This window comes from Nesoenas mayeri, assembly GCF_963082525.1.
Source record: "Nesoenas mayeri genome assembly, chromosome: 3".
NCBI classification, from domain to species: Eukaryota; Metazoa; Chordata; class Aves; order Columbiformes; family Columbidae; genus Nesoenas; species Nesoenas mayeri.
This window is the reverse complement of record NC_137544.1, coordinates 2483864-2505666: the sequence shown is the minus strand read 5'-3', so window position 1 is coordinate 2505666 and position 21803 is coordinate 2483864. Positions and strand designations below refer to the sequence as shown.

The window sequence follows — 21803 nt, the reverse complement described above, 5'->3', positions numbered from 1 at the left end:
AACGCTAGGGATGCTGCAGGTGGGTTTTGGGGAGAGGAGGCAAGAACGGTGCTGGAATGCAGCTCTAAACTCAGAATTCCCCATGGCAAGAGCTCTCAGCACATCCCAAACACCACCCTGAAGAAAGAACGCTGCTCCAAAAGGTGTCGCATTGCTGCTCCTCATCACACGTCTCGGCCAGGGGGGTGCACAGAGGAGCCTCAGGCCACCTCTTCACTCGGAGAAACCATTTACCACCAAGGCTTTGCAGCAGGTACGGATATGATATTGATAAGAACAGATGTCACACTGTATTTTTAGCCAGCCTGACCCCAGATCACATCATTGTCCTGGTTTTTGTTAAAACCAAGTTTCTCTTTTAGTGAATGTGCCTGTCAGCTAAAGCTTTCAGATTAGCTGCGTTTTCCTGGAGAACCAGATCCATGTTTTGGTGAACATAGTAATGGAATGCGAGGTCATTGATAAGGATGGATGCACATCTTGCCAGAGGGGCAACGAGAAACAGGGGACCAAAAACTGACCAACGGAGTATAACATCCCATTCACGGGATAATTCATATAAAAGTGGGAGATCACGAGGATCTCGTCCCTTTTCCTCATGGTGACATTAGGAGAGGACCTTGTGAGTCGTCCCTGCGAATTGAGGCCAGTGACAGACTGAACCCAGTTCCATTGGCTGCAGAGTCCAGTCCAGGACTTCGGGTGCCAGGACTTTCAAGACTGGTTTTGTATATTTTGTATTATTTCTCTATTTTATCAGTAGCATTAGTAAAACATGTTTAATTTTCCCAAGTCTCTTCTCTCTGTCCTTCTTTCCCTCCCGATCGCCTGTCCTGAGTGGGAAGGGGGAGAGGGGGTTAACAATACATCTGCCATGGTTTATTGTCACCCCGCAATCAAACCCTCGACAACCATAAGCACCTTTCAGTGAGCACAGAGCCGGGCCGGGTTTGGATCAGCAGCAGCTCCCTCCAGAGCTCACTGCTCGGATGGGAAGGACCAGAGCGGGGACGATTTTCTCTGTAAACCAGTAAATCACCAACAATCCATTTCCAGGGCAAATCTCACGGGAGATCCAGCCCCCGAGTTTTTCTTCTTGTTTTTTGTAGGCTTTTCTTTTATAGCTAAACAAGAGCTGCTATGGGAATAACACAAGAGATGCTACATCTTGATAATAACTATCTTTCTTTTTCCCTTTTGTTCAAGGAGAAGAGCACACGGTATTCTCCAAGGTGACCACAGCTGCCTTTCTATTACAAAAGCCCAGCAGAAATAAATATCCAGCCAAAATGGAATCAGTCTGTGTTCATCTGTAGCTTCAGCACATCATTTCTAGGTGCCAGCTTCAGTTTGCAGCGCACACAGGGAATGGACACGCTGAAGTTATTCCATAACAGACTTTCCACGTTGCATGTCAAACTAATCAGGCTAACAATTACTAATGTAAAATGAAATAGGGAATTATGTATTTAAAACTACTGGGCTCCGAAAACAATAATCAGAACATTCTAGGACTCTGTGCACTCCAAACTCAACTGTTGGAGTTCTGAAACACAGGCTGTTTGTTTGCTGTCAAAATGCTCTCAGTGCTCCACAAAACACAAGAGGTGCGATGCCCTAAATGAAAAGCATCTCTATTAATTGCGTTAAAGACCCTTAACACACTAGCATTTAGCACTGATTTTTTCCCTTCAATACAAAACTGCCTTTTGCCCTAATTGGCAAGAGTTTCCAGAAAAAATCAGTTGCTAGTGCATTGGAATTCGCAGCGTTGCTATTAATCCCACATCACTCCTACCAGAAAAACGTTGATCAAGAAAATTTGAGCAAGATTATTGCATATAGCAGAAAAAGCGTGCTTATTTTCCTGATCCTGACTCGAGTCTCTTTTGCAATGTTCCAGTTTGCTGTTGGAGACTCGAGTCTCTTTTGCAATGTTCCAGTTTGCTGTTGGAGACTCGAGTCTCTTTTGCAATGTTCCAGTTTGCTGGGTACCCAGCGCCAAAGACAGGAGGAAACTGCCCCTGCAAACCAGCAACCGAACTCAAGCAAACACCAAACAGCGTATTCGAGAGGTCAAAACACGCTGGTAAATAATAAATGTGATGGAATTGCTGAGTTCTTCTGTACAGGAGCAACATCTCGCGACATCTCAACAGCAGCGATGTCTCAAAATTGCCACGACGTGACGTTCTTTTGTTGTCAGGTGTAGGGCTGCCTGGGGATGACTTAAAGCATCATATAGTAGAGTTATACTTTTGAAAAAATAAAGAGAAATAAAATCTCTTTTGATGTATTTATAAGTCATCTTCTGTCCCCTATATTATTAGAAACTCCTGGCTGGGTGCAATATATGAAACAGCAAAAGCCATTCCCTGCTGGGAGGAAGCAACAGGCAAGTCCCGCACAGGGAAATGGTCTCATCTTTAAGTAGGAGACGGGAAAGGGAGGTACAAATGTGAAATAATTCCCTAAGAGTCATCCAGAAAACCGGTGGAGCCAGGGAGAGACTCCAGGTCTACCAAGGGATCTCCAGTCCTGCCTCGCTAAACAACTCTTCCTCATTCACAGCTCATAAACTGATTATATCTGGTGCCCTAGTCCTTCAGATTGTTTTCGTTTTAAGTTTCCTTCCCATTACTAAACAAATTCAGCCAGAAAATGGACTTAGGCTGAAGATCCAGTTTCCCAAAATAAGGAATTTGAAGAAATGGGGGGAATAAAAGCCCCCAAAGGCCTCACTTGGCCCATGGGTAACTCCAACATGTAGGTGCTTCTGCACACAGGGACCTGGTGCCATCACCCAAAGAAGATTTTATTCCCAGGAGGTGGAACTGGAGAAGATGAAGTATAAAAGAATAGAAAGGCAACTATCACTTCCCAGGAGTTGACTAGAAAAAACACATGCCAGTCATTTAATGTCTTAAATTTGAAGGAGAACGATCTTCTTTGTGAACGTGGCTGGAGTTTGCTACAGGCAAACTGGGCATAAACTGGGAAGCCAAATCAATCTACTGCTGACCTGAATTGTCCACAACTTCCCTGGTTGTAAAATGTCTTCATCTGTGAAAAGGGAACCCTTACCCACTATGATATAGAAATAATGATAGTTAGGAGATCGTTATCATTCAATGTTTGAATAAGAAGGGAGATAAACATAAACTCTTCATTTTCCGAATCCAAGAACAACCAGTCTAGTCTACTAATCACAGGATACTGTAAGCAGTATCCAAAACTTGGGCTCCAAATTGATTTTATAACTGTAATTTAAATCCAGGATTCTTTGGTTTATACCTTCTTTAATACACCGTATGCACTTGCACATGTGTGTGTTTGTTATCTCTCGGCTGGCCAGCCTGACCTGCAATATAGTAGATGGCAATAACTCCAAGTAGTGGATTATCCTACAATAAATAAATAAATACAACCACATTTTCCTCACGTAGGTTTTTCCAACAGCTCCAGGAAAACAGAGGGTTCTCCTCCTTGCCTCAGTCTCGAAAAAGAAACTGAATATTATTTGGTTCTAAAGGGAATTTAAGCGCATCCAAATAGTCGCTTGGCATAAGCAGAGGAGCCGTTCTACCTTTTGTCTCGGAAATATGGTACAAAATCTCTTACTTGGAAAAGGTTGTTTTCAAACAACCACTTTTCAAGACATTTCTCCATCTGTGTATTAATGAAAGTGAATAAGAGCTTGGCAAGAGAACGCGTTGGAAAAGCAGAGGTTAATGTCGGTTCATTTCCAGTTCGGCCGTAACCTTCAGCGGCCAAGTTCTTCCCTCCTTAGACTCTTCTCAAGAGCAAAAGGACAAACACCATGCGAGCTTGTGGACATGGGGAAAGGTGAAGAGGAAGAAGTCAAGAGTTTAGTGCTAAGTTTGACAAGGCTTCTCTTAGCCCAGAACACTATTTCTTAAACAACTCCAAACGACATTGGCAAGAAAAGATGGGAGTTTGCATTGTCAGGAGAGGCTTTGGGGCTTTTTGTTGGGCAAAATAGACCTTCCAAATAACCTCTCTTCACTGTTTTGGAGGCAACACGTTCCATCAAAGGGAAACGGCTGAGTGTTAGTTCATAGGGTGCGACACACGTGGCTTTCAAAGCAGCCGCCACCAAACGGCTGTAGCTTTGCTGTCACAATTGCAGCCACCGCAAAAGTCAAGGCTTAACAGAAAGGACGGGCTTAGGTGTCACTTTGAACCCACCCAGCTTGAAGCTCAAGTGTTCTCAGGCCAACTGGCAGCTTGATTTTCAGCTTATACACACAGCAGGAGTTTCGAGGATCTCTTTTCCAGTGGAATTTTTCATAATAAAATTCTGGATATTAAAGCCAAGTTCACATTAGAGAGCATGAGGCTTAAATTCCTTAAAACAATTACACAGTTAATTTAATCATGCCGTTGTTTAAAGGAAATTAAACATAAATATTTTTATCTTTACAATGAAACCGCTAAAGGGAACAAAAAGAACTGTGGTCAAACATAATCTATGGAAGAGCATAATGCAAGGAAATTAATTGAACTGTGATTCTGAAGATTGCTGGTTAGTTAAAGATAATGAGGAGCTTTACTTCTCTTTTTCTATTTCAGATCTATTTTGAGATTTGGAGAAGCAGGTGGGATTTGAGAGACACATCTCCAACTTACCAACATCCCATCCCTGAGCTCAAGATCCACCCGCAAACCCTCTGAAGTTATCCCAAAGTTCCTCTCTGCCCAAATGTGCGGTTTTTCTTCACTACTTTACATTATGCAGCCAATATTAATGATTTCTATCTGTTCATTCTTAAGAGCTTTGGTATATATTTCATGTTAGCAGGCTACAACTTGATGGATTGTTCTGGTCAGAGGGAACACCTCTTCAGTACGCCAGCCCAAGAACTGAACAATCAGTGATAATAAACAGGGACAAAAGGCTTCTTTCCATAAATAACACAGCAGGAGATGTTTAGGCTGTATTTATTTACCGGGATTTGTCTTCTCGAGCTGGTACCATCTGTAAAATGCCCTTTTCTTTTGTTCGCTCAGGTCCGACCCCTGCTGCAGCAGCCAATGGGAGATCCGGCTCTGGCTGATACCTGCGAAAATAGATAAAATAAAGCAAAAAAAAGAGGAAAAAAGTCATCCTTTTAAAAACATTTCAAAGTGGTTTATATACTGATCAAAGGTGTTGACTTGCAAAGCCTACGAACTCGCTGTTTCAATCACAGAAAAAGCAGAGTGTTCAAGCTCCCCCCATCATTAACTTGTTTAATTTCTCCCTGTTGTTATTTTCAGCCTTATTCAAGGTACCTCCTGGAAGCAGCACAACCAATCTGGGCACAAAATGGGAAGCCAAATCAATCTACTGCTGACCTGAACTGTCCACAACTTCCCTGGTTGTAAAATGTCTTCATCTGTGAAAAGGGAACAAGTCACCTACCCACTGTGATATATAAATAATGATAGTTAGGAGATCGTTATCATTTAATGTTTGAATAAGAAGGGAGATAAACACAGAAATAGTTTATGTGATGTACATCAAATGGGCCCAGGAATGGAGCAAGTCAACTATCGGCAGCTATAACAGCCAGAAAATACTAATGAAAAAGAAAGGGAAGGATTCAAGCTCTGGGTGTCCAGGCAAGATCAGGGACAAGAGTTCCAGATGTTTTAAAACAAGACTTCTAAGAAAAGAGTAAAAGAGAGAAAACCCCCCTAGAAGTTAATGTAGTTACTTCCAAAGCATGGCATTGAATGAAGGATCAATGCAGAATGGGAAAAGAAGTGATCAGAAGGAGAAGAAACAAAGCGAGAGGTTTAAAAGTGCACTAAGAGGTGAACTGCAGGTTCATTTGGAATGATCAATAAATACGGGGTTTGATGACTCACTGAAGCAGCACTCCCTGGGTTTTCCACGAGGTTCTTCAGCTACCAGAAGGGGTTAAGGACACTGAAACGCCAGTTTTTGGAGGTGCTGCAGCACCAATATATGGCTCAGCACCCCCTGTGCCACCATGAGGTTCCTCAGCTACCAGAAGGGGTTAAGGACATTGGAAGTCCAGTTTTCGGCAGTGCTGCAGCACCAATATACCGCTCAGCACCCCATGTGCCACTGCCTGCTTGGGGATCATATCCAGGCAGCTAAAACCCCGCTTTTCACACAAAAACCCAACTACCTCTCCCCTCCTGAGATGCATCAAGGTTCTAGAAGATCTCATAGTCATATTTAGCTCATGAAAAACAACTCCCTGTAGTTTTACCACTTCTAATACGGAGGTTTAACTATGCCTTATTTTTGCACACTGTAGGTACTTAACTTTAGAATGATTAAACTTGACTCTCAGGCATCATATTCAGGTGGGTTTATTCCAAATAGATCTTTTTAAATCACATGGTTTATGCTCTCAAGCGCTCTTCCTTATACAGAATTCCAGAGTCTATGAAGTTCTAATTGTCCTGGGGAAAAGGGAGAGGTGTGTTTTGTTTCGAGAACAGAAGTTTATTGCCATTCAGCAAAGCTCTGCCCACAAAATACATCCTGGTTTGGTTTTGTTCCCCATATATTGAATTATCTTCTTAACACCCATTCCCAGCAACTGGTTTTGCCCCACGGCTGCAAGAATTGAGAACCAGCTGGGGCAGGCGGGAGTTCACTATCCCCAGGGCTCAAATCGGGATATATAATGGAGTTTATACTACGAGGGAAGTGGAATTATTCAACCAAACACAAACCTTGGATCCTGCCAAGTTTACATCAAGTAACTGTGGGAGCGTACAAGTTGATACTAAAAGAAGCCAGTCGAAGTTGATAAAACTCTCCAGCCCAAAACACGGCTTCAATCTGTTGAAATCATTCAATCTTGATGACTGATTGTCAGTGAAACGGCCAAGTTTTGCAGCTCTTCACCTACTATTATTATTTATAAAAGCCATTTTTTTACAGTCCCGTGGAACACGAATGTTTGTGTCTCGCTCCTATGAATCAATGGGCAACAGCATCATTAATTTACTTACTTACTCCTGTCCACTTACTGCAGTGAATTAGTGTTTGTCGAGTGTTTGGATAACAACGTAAGATATAAACGCAAAGCATTATTAGATTAAAGAAACTATAAATAGAGATTGAGCATCTTCCACAAGATCAGTAGTGTGGAAAAGCCAAATGGTGTGTGATGTGGCGTCCAGCAGTGCAGATGTTCCCCACCCCAGACAAAGCAAAGGAGCAGGAGCCAAAAGGCGCCTTTACAAAAGACCCTTTACATCCCATTTCCTATCACCTTTTCCTGTTTTATCTTCTCATTTCAGAGATCTGTGGTAAGAGCTGAGCTTCTTAAAGGTTTCCTCTATCTATACTTCTCCTCTTTTTGTTTTTAAGATAGAAAATGTTTTTCATCCAGAGCCCCCAAAACTGTAGATTCCAAACTATTGATTCAAGCTCACAGCAGCAGAACTGATCCAGGATCTCCCAAATCCCAGCACAGCGTCTTAAATCCCAAACTTCACTCCCTTCCATCAAAAAAGCGCCAAATTGTCACGTCGGAGTTTTCTGCATCTCCTGTGGGTTTTACACGTTGAGTCACAGGGACAGGGACAGTCACCAGCCCCGTCCTGTCACGCTGTCGGTAATCACGCTGCTTTAGGAAATTGCACTGGCAGGAAAATACACAGAGAGAAATCATCCTGCTGCCAGAAGCAGATTAGGAAGTTCTCTGGAGTACTGAAAATCCAGCTGTCTTGAGGAAATTCACTCTCCAACCGAATCGTGGACCTCAAGGAAGGCTCAGCATCAGGACACCAACGTGGAATGAGTACAAGTGGTTTTCTCACAGAAAATACGGTAAAAAAGGTGATGGCAACGGATGACGGCAATTCAAACGTTGACTTCTTGTGGCACACGTCACTCCTTCCCATTGCAGGTTATGCTTTGTAACTCTAAACGCAATGGAGACAACGGCACGTTCTTCTGGCCAGCCCCACTCTCCCCTATAGAAATTATTTGGGGAAAACGTTTCCCTTTCAAATACATAAAGGAAAGAGCAAAATGCAGCATCAAGAGAAGGGAACTGGTATCTGCGGCGCAAATCTGCTCACAGCCCTCAAAACCGCTGCTCGGCACGTCTTTGGTAACTGGGTTTCACCTTCACGGGTTTGTTCAGCGACTCTATTTTGCATTTCTTTAATGTTTCTTTCAGGACTGAGTTTAGAAGCACCTGGAATGCGTCAGATTTGGAGAAGAAAGCAACCGACGGTTTTAATTCTTCAGTTTGTAAGCAAAGCCCTAGTTTGAGATACGACACGCTTGCAAAGGACAGCTATCAATTTAGGAGATTAGCAAAGCTTGTTTACAGACAACCTGCGCAGATCAAAATCACAGAAAAACAAATCTTTCCCTGCGCTGGCGTGAGTACTTGAAAAAAAAAAGGAAGGAAAAAGATTTTCAAACCCTGTTTTCTTGCCATTTCAGATCATCTGTAATTCAGTAATTGTCTGAATTCTCATCACAGTGGAACTAGTTAATTTGGCATGTGGGCAGCATCGCTGTGCGGAGGTTTGGAACCTTAAAGAATTTGATTTCTGTTACAGAATCCCAGAATGTCAGGGGTGGGAAGGGACCTGGAAAGCTCATCCAGTGCAATCCCCCCCTGGAGCAGGAACACCCAGATGAGGTTACACAGGAAGGTGTCCAGGCGGGTTGGAATGTCTGCACAGAAGGAGACTCCACAACCTCCCTGGGCAGCCTGGGCCAGGCTCTGACACCCTCACCCCCAACAAGTTGCTTCTCCTCTTTCAGTGGAACCTCTTGTGTTCCAGTTTGTACCCACTGTCCCTTGTCCTGTCACTGGTTATCACCAGAAGAGCCTGGCTCCATCCTCCTGACACTGCCCCTTTCCACTTTCCATCTTGATCCCCATGAATGAGTGACCCCTCACAGTCTCCTCTTGTCCAGCTCCAGAGCCCCAGCTCCCTCAGCCTTTCCTCACACGGGAGATGCTCCACTCCCTTCAGCATCTTGGTGGCTGCGCTGGACTCTCTCCAGCAGTTCCCTGTCCTGCTGGAACTGAGGGGCCACAACTGGACACAAGATTCCAGGTGTGGTCTCCCCAGGGCAGAGCAGAGGGGCAGGAGAACCTCTCTGACCTACTGACCACCCCCTTCTAACCCACCCCAGGTACCATTGGCTTCCTGGCCACAAGGGCCCAGTGCTGGCTCATGGTCACCCTGCTGTCCCCAAGACCCCCAGGTCCCTTTCCCCTATGCTGCTCTCTAATAGCTCATTCCCCAGCTTACACTGGAACCTGGGGTTGTTCCTGCCCAGATTCAAGACTCTACACTTGCCCTTGTTCTATTTCATTAAATTTTTCCCTGCCCAACTCTCCAGCCTGTTCAGTAACTTCCAGCATGGCTTTAGGGCTGCCTTCCACCATGTTATAAGCTGGGTGTATTTAGCATAATATAAAGCTAAGTCCTGAAGATTCATTAAGACAGAAACAGTGGGACAGGGCTGAATTATACAAGTAGAATAACTGGGAATGGTAGTAGAACCGCACACTGCAAAGCTCGATTTTTAATGTGTTGTTAAAAACAAAAACGAGCTTTGCAATTTATTGTTGCCTTTTTTTTAAATGGTGGTTTGGTTTTTAAGGTATGAGTCTAAGAACTGAAAAATGTGAACTCAAATTGCTGCTCTGCCACAAACTATGGCCACTTCGACCTCTGTTCCTTTACTGTCTAAGTGTAAAGAATGGAAAAGGTAAGATTTCCAAACCTTGCAGAGATATCATCCCTCCAAGCATTTAGCATCCCTCCATCTAGATTTGCAAGCTCAGAGACAGCATCTCCTAATAAGTTTACATTTATCACTTTATCCTTCGCCTTCTGACCAGATCTTTCTTGCTATCCAGGCGCAATTCTGGTGGCAATTCAAGCAAATCGCAGCACAGGACTTGAAATTCTTGTGGAGCAAAATTGGGCGCCTCACCTGCGACATGTAGGGCTAAATACTCACTCCCAAGCAAGCTGCAGTTGTGTTAAAAGGAGCTTCAAATAACAAGATAGGAAATTCAGCAGGAACTATTATTAGCTCCTGTTTATACTGTCATTTTTCTTATCAGTGGGAGATTATTTATACAGAGCCCAACCCAAGTGCTTCTTGTTTATCTTATTACAGACACCATTTAAAAAGTTTCTATAAAAAGCAGCTCCTGTATTTAGGCCCAGCACTAATAAGTGGTGTGGTTTTTGCTTCTTATCAATCGTTCCTCTGTTTTCAAGTCACCATTTAATACTATTTTCCAACCTGCCCCCTCCTCTCAGTACACAAAGCAGCCCCATAGAAGGTCTTCAAGGTTTAATTTTCCCTGTCAGATTCGTTATCTAAATAACTTGTAAAGTTTCTGGTAATTTTATAAAGACTAAAAGAGCCTAAAAAAATGGTTCTACTGCAACAGCTGGGTTTGACTTTCAGTTCCATTCTCTCCATCGCAGGAAAAAACCAAAAGGAAAAGCCATTTATTGTTGCTGTTTGTAAATCTGAGCCTGCTCAGTGTGCTCTGCAGGGCTGAAGCTGATGTCAGAAGGTGTATTTGATAAGCACATCGCAATATTAGAATTAAGATGAGAAAAAGGAGAAAGGTATTTCCCAATGAAATCTTAAGTGGCTTGAAGAATTAGCAAAATAAGGTAAAATAGAAGTTTCGAGGTGCAGAAGTTGCACTGGAGGTTCCTGAACTAAGGACAGAACGTGACAAGACACAGAACGGTGACAAATAGTTGTAAGAGCGGGGGACACTTTGCACTTGGATGAGCTAATCCATGACCTGCAATCTGAAGGTATGCGAATACTAAAGTTCATCACTTGGGTGTCCAGTTTGGCCAACTTCAAACCCGGCTGTAGTTAAGGAAGCGAAGCGTTCGGTTCCTGCTAAAGGTCTAATATCCCTCTGGTCAGTCCTTTCCCATCTCTGTGCCATTCTCCCCTCCCAGTCCTACTCTAAAAATGGTGTGTGTAAAGAAATTGGTGGAGATTGAAAGGAGAAAGTTCAGAGCATGGGTGGCCAAGCCAAACAACTCTCCCTCTGGGCAGAGCCAGCCAGCTGTTTTTCATCTCATTTCTTTCTTGCCTCTCTCCACAGGGCAGAAGAGATGAATGCTAAAAGCCGAGGACATTCCATTCTGCATTTCTTTATTATTACATATTTATATATATTATATATCACATGTTTATTATGTCTATTACATATTTATTTATTATTATTACACTCATGTATTATTATCTGTTTGCATCACAGCAAAGGGTGATGGAGGCTGCAAACACACCAGTCTCTGTGGGTGCTGGTCCGTTCTTGCAGAATTGCCCCTTTCCCAGTAAGAACAGGGTCCCATCTCCATGTGCAATATAATAAAGAGGATCCTGAGATATGGATCACCGGGGGCTGAAAAAGCATCACTTCACCCTATGGTCCTCCCTACACCATCTGCTACTTTGGATTTTATTGATCTATTTTTCCTCTTGTTCACTGAATGATTTACCGAACAGCTTTACCAACAAGGCTTAAGTTTGTAAATACTGAGATGACACTGTTTGGGATCATATATTCTGCGAAGCATTACCTCTATCTATAAAAACCACTTGCTTAATGAACCAGAAGTGGTTTCCAGGCCTTCCTTGGGAGCGTGTCTCACAGCTGAATGGGATGTTGGATACATCTGAAGAACACACAAGTCAAGCAGCACTCATCAGGCCTAAGAACTCTGGAAGTGAGAGCCCTGGGACACGTTTTCTGCTCCGGGTCTCTGTCGCCAGCTGTTTTCAGTCACTCTTCACCATCCCGTGCTTTTGAAAGGGAGCGGATGTTCCTCTCTGGTAGTGCTGAGCACACTCTTTAATCTGCTCCTCAAACATCTCTATTCCTTTCAGATAAGCCATAACTACGTACTTACCAGTGGTACAAAAGTACTACACATCTGCACACTTATATATATAAATGAATCAGCTCTTGTAGACCTTCCCACCAAGCATATGGAGGATGACACAGTTCAGATGCAAAGGGCAATGGGAGGAAGAGATCGGTGCGGCACTTCTCTGCTGGAGAAGCTGCCTCATGTGCAAAATACCACTTTCTTTTCTCATTTGAAAGGTCCATGGAAACACTACTGGGTCAGTTGCAAAAGGACACAGCCATTTAACCTTTAGTTCTCCCTTGTTTCCCACTGATTTGGCTTGAAAACAAGATAATAACAGCACCATTAGTTCAGTCTGCCCCACCGAGAGGCTAGAAAGAGACATGGAGTAATATTTTCTCTGCTCACCATGCATGCGCTTTCTGGATTTTCCCCCATGTTCCACAGCAGGTTTGAGTGGGATGGGTGTGAAACTTCGATCTACTACATAAGAGGTGGATGGTGCCATTTACTCCCAGGAGGAACAGCCTGGGAACGCTCCCAAAGCCTGAACACTGACTTAATGACTCCAACAACTGAAATCCAAGAGAAGAGATTGAAAATGGAAGGAAAAAGAATGACCAGGAGTGAAAAGACGGGTCTTGCCCTTGCTACAGTCTGCACGGGGTATCAAGACGTGCACCGAGACACCTGGCTAACTAAATCAATTACTTTAACCGATACAGACTCTGTCTTAGATTCGGGGTGGTGATTCTGATCCAGTAGGTCCCACTGACCAAAATAAAAACGCTGGCCTGTTTTGGAAATACTCTTCTCCTGCAATTTTTTCTGTCTCCATCCCTTCTCCGGAACGAGAAGCTTGTTTGACTGGCTGGTAGATGTGAAGGGCGCTGGAACCTTCAGGCTCGGTCTCAGAATCAGAAGCTTTTCTGTTGTTTGCCCTTATGAAAAGCTATACAGATGTTAATTCAGAGGCAGGCAAGGATTACACCAAAATAGGTGAATGACCCACTAACTACCAAAACTTCACAGTTCGGGTACATTTTAAGCAACTGAGGTTAGCATTTTATTTTTTGAGTACAAATAATAAAATCTGATAAGGATAATGACATTCCTGGAGTTACACAAAATGTTCATCTCATTATTTTGCAGAAGAGAGAGAAAGCAGAGAAGGACAACTAACTTTGCTCAAGATCACAGAGAAGAGCTGGAGACGTGGAAGACTGAGAGGGATGTGATCAATGGGATCAATATGTCAGGGTGGGTGTCAGAGGATGGACCAGACTCTGTTCAGTGGTGCCCAACGCCAGGGTGAGGGGCAACGGGCACAGACTGAAACACAGGAGGCTCCATGTGAACATGAGCAGAAACTTGTTTGCTGGGAGGTGCCAGAGCCTGGCCCAGGCTGCCCAGAGCGGGTGTGGAGTCTCCTGCTCTGAGACATTCAAACCCGCCTGGACCCACCTGTGTGATCTGCTCTGTGACCCTGCGTGAGCAGCTGGGTTGGACTGGGGGATCTCCAGAGGTCCCTTCAACCCCAACCAGGCTGGGACTCTGTGACTCTGTAATTCCTGGCTCCGTGGCTCATACACCCACTCCTGCCCACCCCAACTGCTCGTGTGTCTGCAAACCCGCAGCTCCCAGCCAGATGGGTTCTTGTGACATTTCACAAACCGAAAATATCATAAAAGAACAGCTTCCCTCCTGCTGCTTTGGCATTCCTAGTCATCAAGGAGCCTTAAAAACAATCTATTTCAAGATCTTCATTCAAGCTTGAGTTTAAAAATGAATAGATGTTGTAGGTATAACATGGGATTGAGCTCTCTGGATTTTATCATCAATCTTCATCCTAAATTTGCACCCAGCTATGGTGTTTGGACAAGCAGTGTGAGCCTGAAAGGAGAACTAATAGCACCCAGCTCTGTGGAGGAGCAGAAAGACATTGTTACTGCGTGTGTAGAGCTCTAGAAACACACCCAGGGAATAAAATCTCCGCAATCTGTTCACTTGTCCTGAATGTCGAAGAGAGAAGGTACAGCGCAAAATAATAACTACTGCTCCTTCCAGGTAAAATCTGAGCTGATCTGGTGATGCCCCCAACCTCACATTCATTTTCATTAATTGGGACTCAAAAGCAAATGACTGAAAAACTTCAAAATGTCACAATCTGACTCCTGGATGTAACGATAGCAGCTATAGCCGAATCTCCTGACTCTTCATATGCATTTTATAATATAACTACATAACCCTCCATACACAGAGGTGCAGATACACATCTATTTGCCGCACTCAACAAACAATTTAAGAATTAAGGAAAAGCATTTTCATTTTAAGATAAGAACTTCGGGCTTATGATAATGCTGTAAAATAAAATCTGCTAGCACAAGCCACAAGAAAAAAAAAGGAGAAAAGAAAAAGTGATTCACTGGGGAAGTTCCATGATGTGCGGGACAATGGGTCTTAAATCAAAGGCATACATTATCATGACTAAGCTGACAGATCTGCACTGCAATGCAGAAAGCCAAGCGATACTCCAACATCTGCACCGCGCGCCCATCGGCAGCGAGACAGAGTTTTTCCCCAAATAAAGGACGGGCTCCCCGAGCTCTTACCTGTTACCTGTGCAACGACTGCTTGGGAAATTCTGCGATTGGCCAGGAAGGCTTTGATTTCCTCCTTGATCACGCTGCTGTCCCTCCTACCAAAACAAAACAAAAGAACACACAAAAAGACGGACAGACCAAAGTGCACTTTGAAGATGCGGAATGGCTTTATTTCCTTTATTTGGGGGACGAGGAGAGGGGAAGGCAGGTGTTAAAATCCTCCAAGTGCCTCAGCAGTGGACGCTGCTTTTAACAAGTGTCACGTTTGATCAAAGTACCCCAGCAACAGAATGGATGACTCATGTCCTATATAATTCATATTAGGTGCAGTGCTGCCATATGGAATGTACAAAGTTTCATTACACGGGGATGAATAAATCTCTCGTACCGGCATAAAAAACCTCGGTCATAAAAACGAGGCACGAAAATAAAGAAGAACGGGTAGCAGGGTCTGGTTGGCGACACAAATGAATGTACGCACACAAACCTCCGAGCGCTCAAGGAAAAGACCCAAAGGAGAAAGGATTTTGCAGCCCCTGTCCCCTACCTGCTGAGTCCACAGCTTGCACGGCATGAACAAGTGCCACTTATTTGGAGCCTTTGATTTTACAAGGTGTGCAAAGATGGGTCAGAAGGGACTAAAACTGCTAAAAAGTAAATGATCTGGAGGTTGCACAGGGACTGTGTGATGTGCAGCAAATTTTAGTTGCAGTAACTACATACTTGTCCCTGCTCTTCCTCTCTCCCTTCCAGAGAAGGGCAAACAATTAAAATCAGACTTTATTAGGCTTTATTATTTGGTAATTTCCCCTCCCCTTCTCTCCTCCTGCCCCAGCAGCACTCAAGGCAGATTCAACCTCACAAAGGTAAATGTAAAACAAATGCTACACTGTGGGTTTGTTTCTATTTCTCTACCTAACGCTCATCCTCCATACGTCTGCGAATCAAAGTGGTTTCAGTTTAAATAAGCGCTAAAAGCGTTACCTGAGCTTATTGCACAGGAACCCAAAACTCCAAGGAACGATTAAACTTCAGCAATGGGAACTCCTGCGCTCTGCTATACTCACCATCTCCCCGCATTATTCCATTATCCTGCAGCTGGCAGTAAATGAGCTTTATCAGCTTTCCTTGCTCATCTCTAATCCTCTCCCCCAAAAGTCACACCTTTACCCTACATCTCCAATCTACTTCAAACATATTTTCACCCCGAAGCTTATGGACTCTAGTTCTCTCATAGGTATTCCATAAATATTGCAATTTGGGGGAAAAAGATACATTCCAACATTATGACCAAAGTTGTTTTGAGATATTTGGCCTTTCTCCTTATTTTTCTTATCAAGCCCACTGACTCTGACTTTCATCCTCAGTGGCATAATCCCCTCCTTTCATCTTTGCCGTAACGCTGAAAATGAAGCCGCTAAAAGTAAAGGAAGGTCAGGCTGGAAAATAAAAACCAACCCAAGTGGCTCTCACTGAAGATTCGTGCTGCTCCGTTATTATTTTTGTATTTTCCTACGCCAACCTGCACACTGTGCACATCTCAGAAACTCTGAGCAGATCCCACAGGAAAGCATGAACCGAGTAGATTCCCTACTCCCCCTGTATATGGAATGAAATACAACTGGTATGAAGTGGAGGAGGACCATTCAGGAACTGCTAGGTTCCCACCATCTCAGTGACACCTATCGCTACTCCAGAAGTCCTCCAAGACGCAGATTTCTTCTGCGGGACTTCTCACTCTGACTTTCCAACCATTTTACAAAGACTTCTACTAACCTCATCAGTTCCTCCACTTTGTCATCAATGTCCAAGTCCTCTTCAGAAGCTTCAAAACTGTACGACCTTTGAGCCAAGCTGTTGGCAAGCGGGTAGCGGGTGGGTGACATCTTCCCATTGAACGCAGACAACCGCTCGTTACTCTCCCTCCCGTTCTGATTAGTAGTGCAAGGCTGTGGGGAGGTGTCGTAACTGTTGCTCGGCGATGGGGACATCCCAGAATGCTGGGTCTGTGTTGACGCTGTGGCTGTAGAAGACGACGCTGGGACGTTGTTGGTGCTGTTGCTGTAGGAACCACCTCCGTAGCTGGACCTTCTTCCAAATTTGTCACTATGCTCTTGATCAAGACGATCCAAGGTTTCCAGCGCGTGGAGGATCTCATGCCTGGTCATTCCCGTCCGTCTCAGGCGCTGAAGCAGGTCTATCTGCTCGATGGTAAATCTTGGTTCGTCTGTGTAGTGAGACATGGTTTCCAGCAGGCTAAAAAACAAGGTAAAACGTAAAAGCAAATCGTTGAGTTCAAGAGTTCTCTGTGGAAAGTACCTCACAGGTGGGTAAGATCAATTGTGGTCCAACACTTGAAGTCACACATGACAGATGTCAGCCCAAAGTCCACGTCCGAACAACCTCCCGTGAGTGCCAGTCTACAGATGTGCCATAAAGCTTATTTTCTTTGAAATGCTCAAACAGCATTTCTCTCTCCTACCAGCATTCCCTACACCTTCTACAACAAACTTGCAGTTACTCCCTTTTTGCTTTGGATAAACTGCTGCCACCAACAGTGGTTGCTCAGTAATTAAGGCTGCAACTTGATTTTAGACGAGATTTTGCCCATCACTAAGACAGAAATCCCAGGCGCCAAACCTGTTAGATCAAGGCCAGACGCTGAGTTTTTCTAGCAAAGTTTTAAGCAGTTATGACACGAGATGTATGAATTGCAACTCTTTGGAATCTGAAGTATGAAGAGTTCAAGCTGCCCTAACTTTTAGTTGCTACCTGGAAAAAACACAGAAGATAAAAACACCCGGAGCGGAAACTCTAGTGGCCTGTAGGACCCAAGTTGATATGACTGAAGTCCCATTTCTGAAGTTCCATTTCTGAAGTCAGTAACTTTTGAACCTAAATGTTGTCACAGATCGCCTGCCCTAACAAGGAACGTGCAGCACAGCCAATTACTACTGAGCTTTCATTTAAGGAAATAAGTCTACAGCCTTTTCCCCTCCAAAGCTGGGCTTCTCGTCTAACTCATCATGGGGGCTCATCAAAAGCATTTTTAACTCCTAAACTTTCCAGGGTACCAGAACAATGAACATCCTGTGTATTCGCTGCAAAGTCCAGAAATGGAATTGGAAAAAGAAACAGAAAAAAAATCACAACATGCTCGCTTAATCTCTTTTCTTTCCTAAGTCTCCTCACTACAGATGCAAATGGCATAAAAATGACAAGATCACCTCCTTCAGAAGTCAAGATCTTGAGAAGAAGGGATGGCAGATGGAGGGCAGGCAGAACTTGGCAAAGAGATCAAGGCGTTTTCCATCCTTCTTGCGAATCCTCTTATGAGTCAAGGTTTTATTACAATTTCTGCAGGAGAGCAGGGTGAAGAGATCACTCAAACTCCAGGAGACACGACAGAGCTCATATACAACGCCTACAAGCGAGAAGAGACAAAGAGCAGCCTCGGGAAAGCCAAGTAAGAATTTCAAGGACTTTATGAGCATCCAAAGAGGGACGGTGGCTGCCGGGATTGCGCCAGCCCTTCCAGGGACAGGGCTGCTTATTGCTCTCCGCAAATGTTGAAGATCATTCCTCATTTCCATTTCTGCCCTGGCACAGCAATGTCCCTACAGGCGCCACAGAGTGACACAACTTTTGGAATTGTTGTATTTTAGCCTTTATTTTTCAGCTACACAGTAAAGTAAATCAAGGCTGTAGGTTTTGGGAGTGTAGCAAAGGAATTTCTTCAGCTGAGCGACACGTCCCAACACGGACCTCACTAGGCAATGGGAACAGGTCTAGCCTTGAATCACAGAATCATTTTAGTTGGAAGAGACCCTCAAGATCATCAAGTCCAACCACAACCTAACTCTAGCACTAAATCATGTCCCTAAGAACCTTGTATATCTGCCTTTTAAACCCCTTCAGGGATGGTGACTCCACCACTGCCCTGGGCAGCCTATTCCAATCCTTCCCAACCCTTTCCATGAAGAATTTGTTGCTAATATCCAATCTGAACCTTCCCTGGTGCAACTTGAGGCCATTTCTGCCTGTCCTATCGCTTGTCACTTGGGAGAAGAGAGGTACGGCCACATCAACATCGGTAAATTAAACAGTGCCCAAGAAGAGGCACTGTAGCATCTACACACAGTTTGAAGCATCATTAAACAGCTCTAACAGTTCTGGTCACTCCTGACCGATTCCAAGGCTTTTTCCAAGATTTTACACGGAGCAGAAACCACAACCGCTCTGTTTGGATGCAGCCCCTCAGCCTCGAGGCTAAAGCTGTCGGTAGGGGATGTGGCCACGGGGCCCTGGGGCTGAAGAACAGCACCGAGAACGGGTTTGCTGGTGGAGCTGTAGCCAGAGAGCAGCCATACAGATGTGATGCCACAAGGCCAGGATGTATGAACCCACAGAAACGGCATCTGCAGCCTGGAAAATACAGAAATGATGTGAAGCTCCTGTCTGTGGCGTTATCAGGCAAATAGAGCCCCTTGCATTGTTTCAATATGTGGGAGAAAGAAGCAGGAGGACAATGCAAGGGGATGATTCCCATCCAAGAAAATGACTATACGAGAAGACAGACGGACTACAGCCATATAAGTGCTTCAGTCCAACAGGAATGTGCTGTCCTTGGGACAATTGATTACCGAAAACGTACCAGGCATTTTAAATTTTAAAAGACAAGCACCTAGATTATTCTACTAAAAGGAGGGCACAGCAGCCAAGGCAGCAGTAGACAAGCAACTGACTGGAATCGTAACGACTCCAATTTGGAAGTCGCATCTCAGACGGAGACGTTCCGAGCTTGTCAAGGAGCATTTGGAAAGGAGACGCTGTGTTCTAGGTTTGGCCTCTGCGGTGGGGCTGGCAGATCCTTTTCTCCGAGCTTCGTGAGAAGAAAGTGTCACACTGACTTACTGACTCACATCACCGGCTCCCGTACAGCCCGAAACCCCCCCAGTCAGCGCTGGTTTTCAAATAGAAAATCTCTTCTTAAACATCTGGTCTTGAGATGTTTTTCACCAGATAAGCCAGCTTGCCCTTTCTTGGAGATAAAACAACCCTTTTTTGTCACTTCTTACCTGTATTTCTAATGTCACCATTTCCTGGGTTATTTTTCTGTTGATGCCAAGTTTCACGTGGCTCAAGTACATTGTCAAACTGGAGAAATCTAATGAGCCAGAACCTCCAACCAGACCTACCTCTACTTTAAATTCTTACTTGACTCTTTGATGCTTAATACCAAAACATACTTTAGGTTATCTAGTTTAATCTCCAGTTTGTCACAGACCTAGAAACCCAAAAGTTTTGCCTTTCTAGCCCTGTGAACCAAAGAACTCACATCTGACAAAATCAAGACTTTCCAGATGGCTTCAAAAACATTGAGCAACACCGAACTTACCATTCCCCACAGTTTGTTGCCACAGCCAGTCATTCTCTTTCAAAATTGGGTGTTATTCCTAATTTGTCTAATAAGTCACGGCTCAGCTTCTAGATTTGGGTTCTAAGGCCAAATTAATATCCTTTAGTGAATTGCATAGAATCTTTTAGTGAATCCTAAGTATCCTTTAGTGAATCACTAGTGAGTTACGCATAATGAACTGCAGTGTTCGTAGACGCAAGAGAAAGGGCTGACCTTTTATTGTACGTGGCTGTACGAGGGAAAGGGACCTGGCCTTCAGAATCACAGAACCCCAGGCTGGTTGGGGTTGACAGGACCTCTGGAGATCCCCCTGTCCAACCCAGCTGCTCACGCAGGGTCACAGAGCAGATCACACAGGTGGGTCCAGGCGGGTTTGAATGTCTCAGAGCAGGAGACTCCACACCCGCTCTGGGCAGCCTGGGCCAGGCTCTGGCACCTCCCAGCAAACAAGTTGCTGCTCGTGTTCACATGGAGCCTCCTGTGTTTCAGTCTGTGCCCGTTGCCCCTCACCCTGGCGTTGGGCACCACTGAACAGAGTCTGGTCCATCCTCTGACACCCACCCTGACATATTGATCCATTGATCACATCCCTCTCAGCTTCTCTTCTCCAGCTCAACAGCCCCAGCTCTCTCAGTCTCCTCATCACAAAGATGCTCCAGACCCCTCAGCATCTTTGTGTCCCTCTGCTGGACTCCCTCCAGTAATTCCTTGTCCTTCTTCACCTGGGGAGCCCAGCACTGGACCCACAACTGCAGATGGGGCCTCCCCAGGGCAGAGCAGAGGGGGAGGAACAACCTCCCTGACCTGCTGCTCACACTCTTCCTCATGCACCCCAGGTCCCATTGGCCACTTGGCCACAGGGCACATTGGTGACTCATGGTCACCCTGTTGTCCCCCACAACTCCCAGGTCCTTCTCTGCAGAGCTGCTTTCCAGCAGCTCAGCCCCAATCTGTGCTGGTGCCTGGGGTTGTTCCTCTCCAGCTGCAGGACCCTGTACTTGCCGTTGTTGAACTTCATCAGGTTCTTCTCTGCCCATCCAGCCTGGCCAGGTCCCTGATGGCAGCTCAGCCTCTGCTGGGTCAGCCTGTCCTCCCAGTTCGGGATCATCAGCAAACTCGCTCGGGGTGCACCCCATCTCCTCATCCCTCCTCATCCAGGTCATTGATGAGCAGGTTGAACACGACTGGAGCCAGTAGTGACCCCTGGGGATCCCCACTAACCACAGGCCCCCAACACTGATCACAACCCTCTGAGCTCTGTCACCCAACCAGCTCTGGATCCATCTTGCCGTCCATCCATCCAGCCTGCGCTTCCTGAGCTTTCATCTACTTTGACGCAGCAGGACGTGCTGTACACGTGCAGCGATTGCAGTCGCAGAGGGATGCGGGGGCTGCTGGATAAGGCCACCCTGTGCCATAAAAGTCAGATATTCAATGCCTTCCCATGTGTGTTCTCCAGAGTCCCATTTACCTGTGGACTGCTTCTAAAAGGCCTGGAGAAAGCGTTCTAAGAGGAGAAAACCTGTCAAAGCCGTTATACTATGTCGAACACAATCGCTGGAAAAATGTTGGCGATTTGAAAAACAAAACAACAAAAACCTAAAACCAAATTCACTGATATGTCTTGCCCATAAAAGTATTACTCTATCCCTCCAACCCTTTTAGACAACTTCTTAGCCTTTTAAGCATTGAAAAATTATCCAGAACACCAAAATCAGATACAGTATCTTATTTCTAGTGTCACTAATGTCACATATGGATGTTTAGTCTGCTTTGCCTATAGGTACATACACAGCATATACCGCAGCTGACACACTGCTTATGGGTCTTTGTTGAAAATCCTATTGAGATTTTCCAATGCTTTTCTACACAACCATGAGATCCAGAAGCGACGC

General features: G+C 44.8%; 1 protein-coding gene across 2 annotated transcripts in view; it reads right to left on the bottom strand.

The window, feature by feature from the left end:
• HMBOX1 (homeobox containing 1) overlaps window positions 1-21803 on the bottom strand; it is a gene marked incomplete at both ends in the record, with an annotated part of 117827 nt that overhangs the window by 33299 nt on the left and 62725 nt on the right. For both annotated transcript variants that reach the window (XM_080342455.1, XM_080342454.1), the window contains 3 exons: window positions 4971-5081; window positions 14499-14584; window positions 16266-16745. In XM_080342455.1, coding sequence (XP_080198581.1) covers window positions 4971-5081; window positions 14499-14584; window positions 16266-16745 — 677 coding nt within the window. The remainder of the gene's footprint in view (window positions 1-4970; window positions 5082-14498; window positions 14585-16265; window positions 16746-21803) is intronic.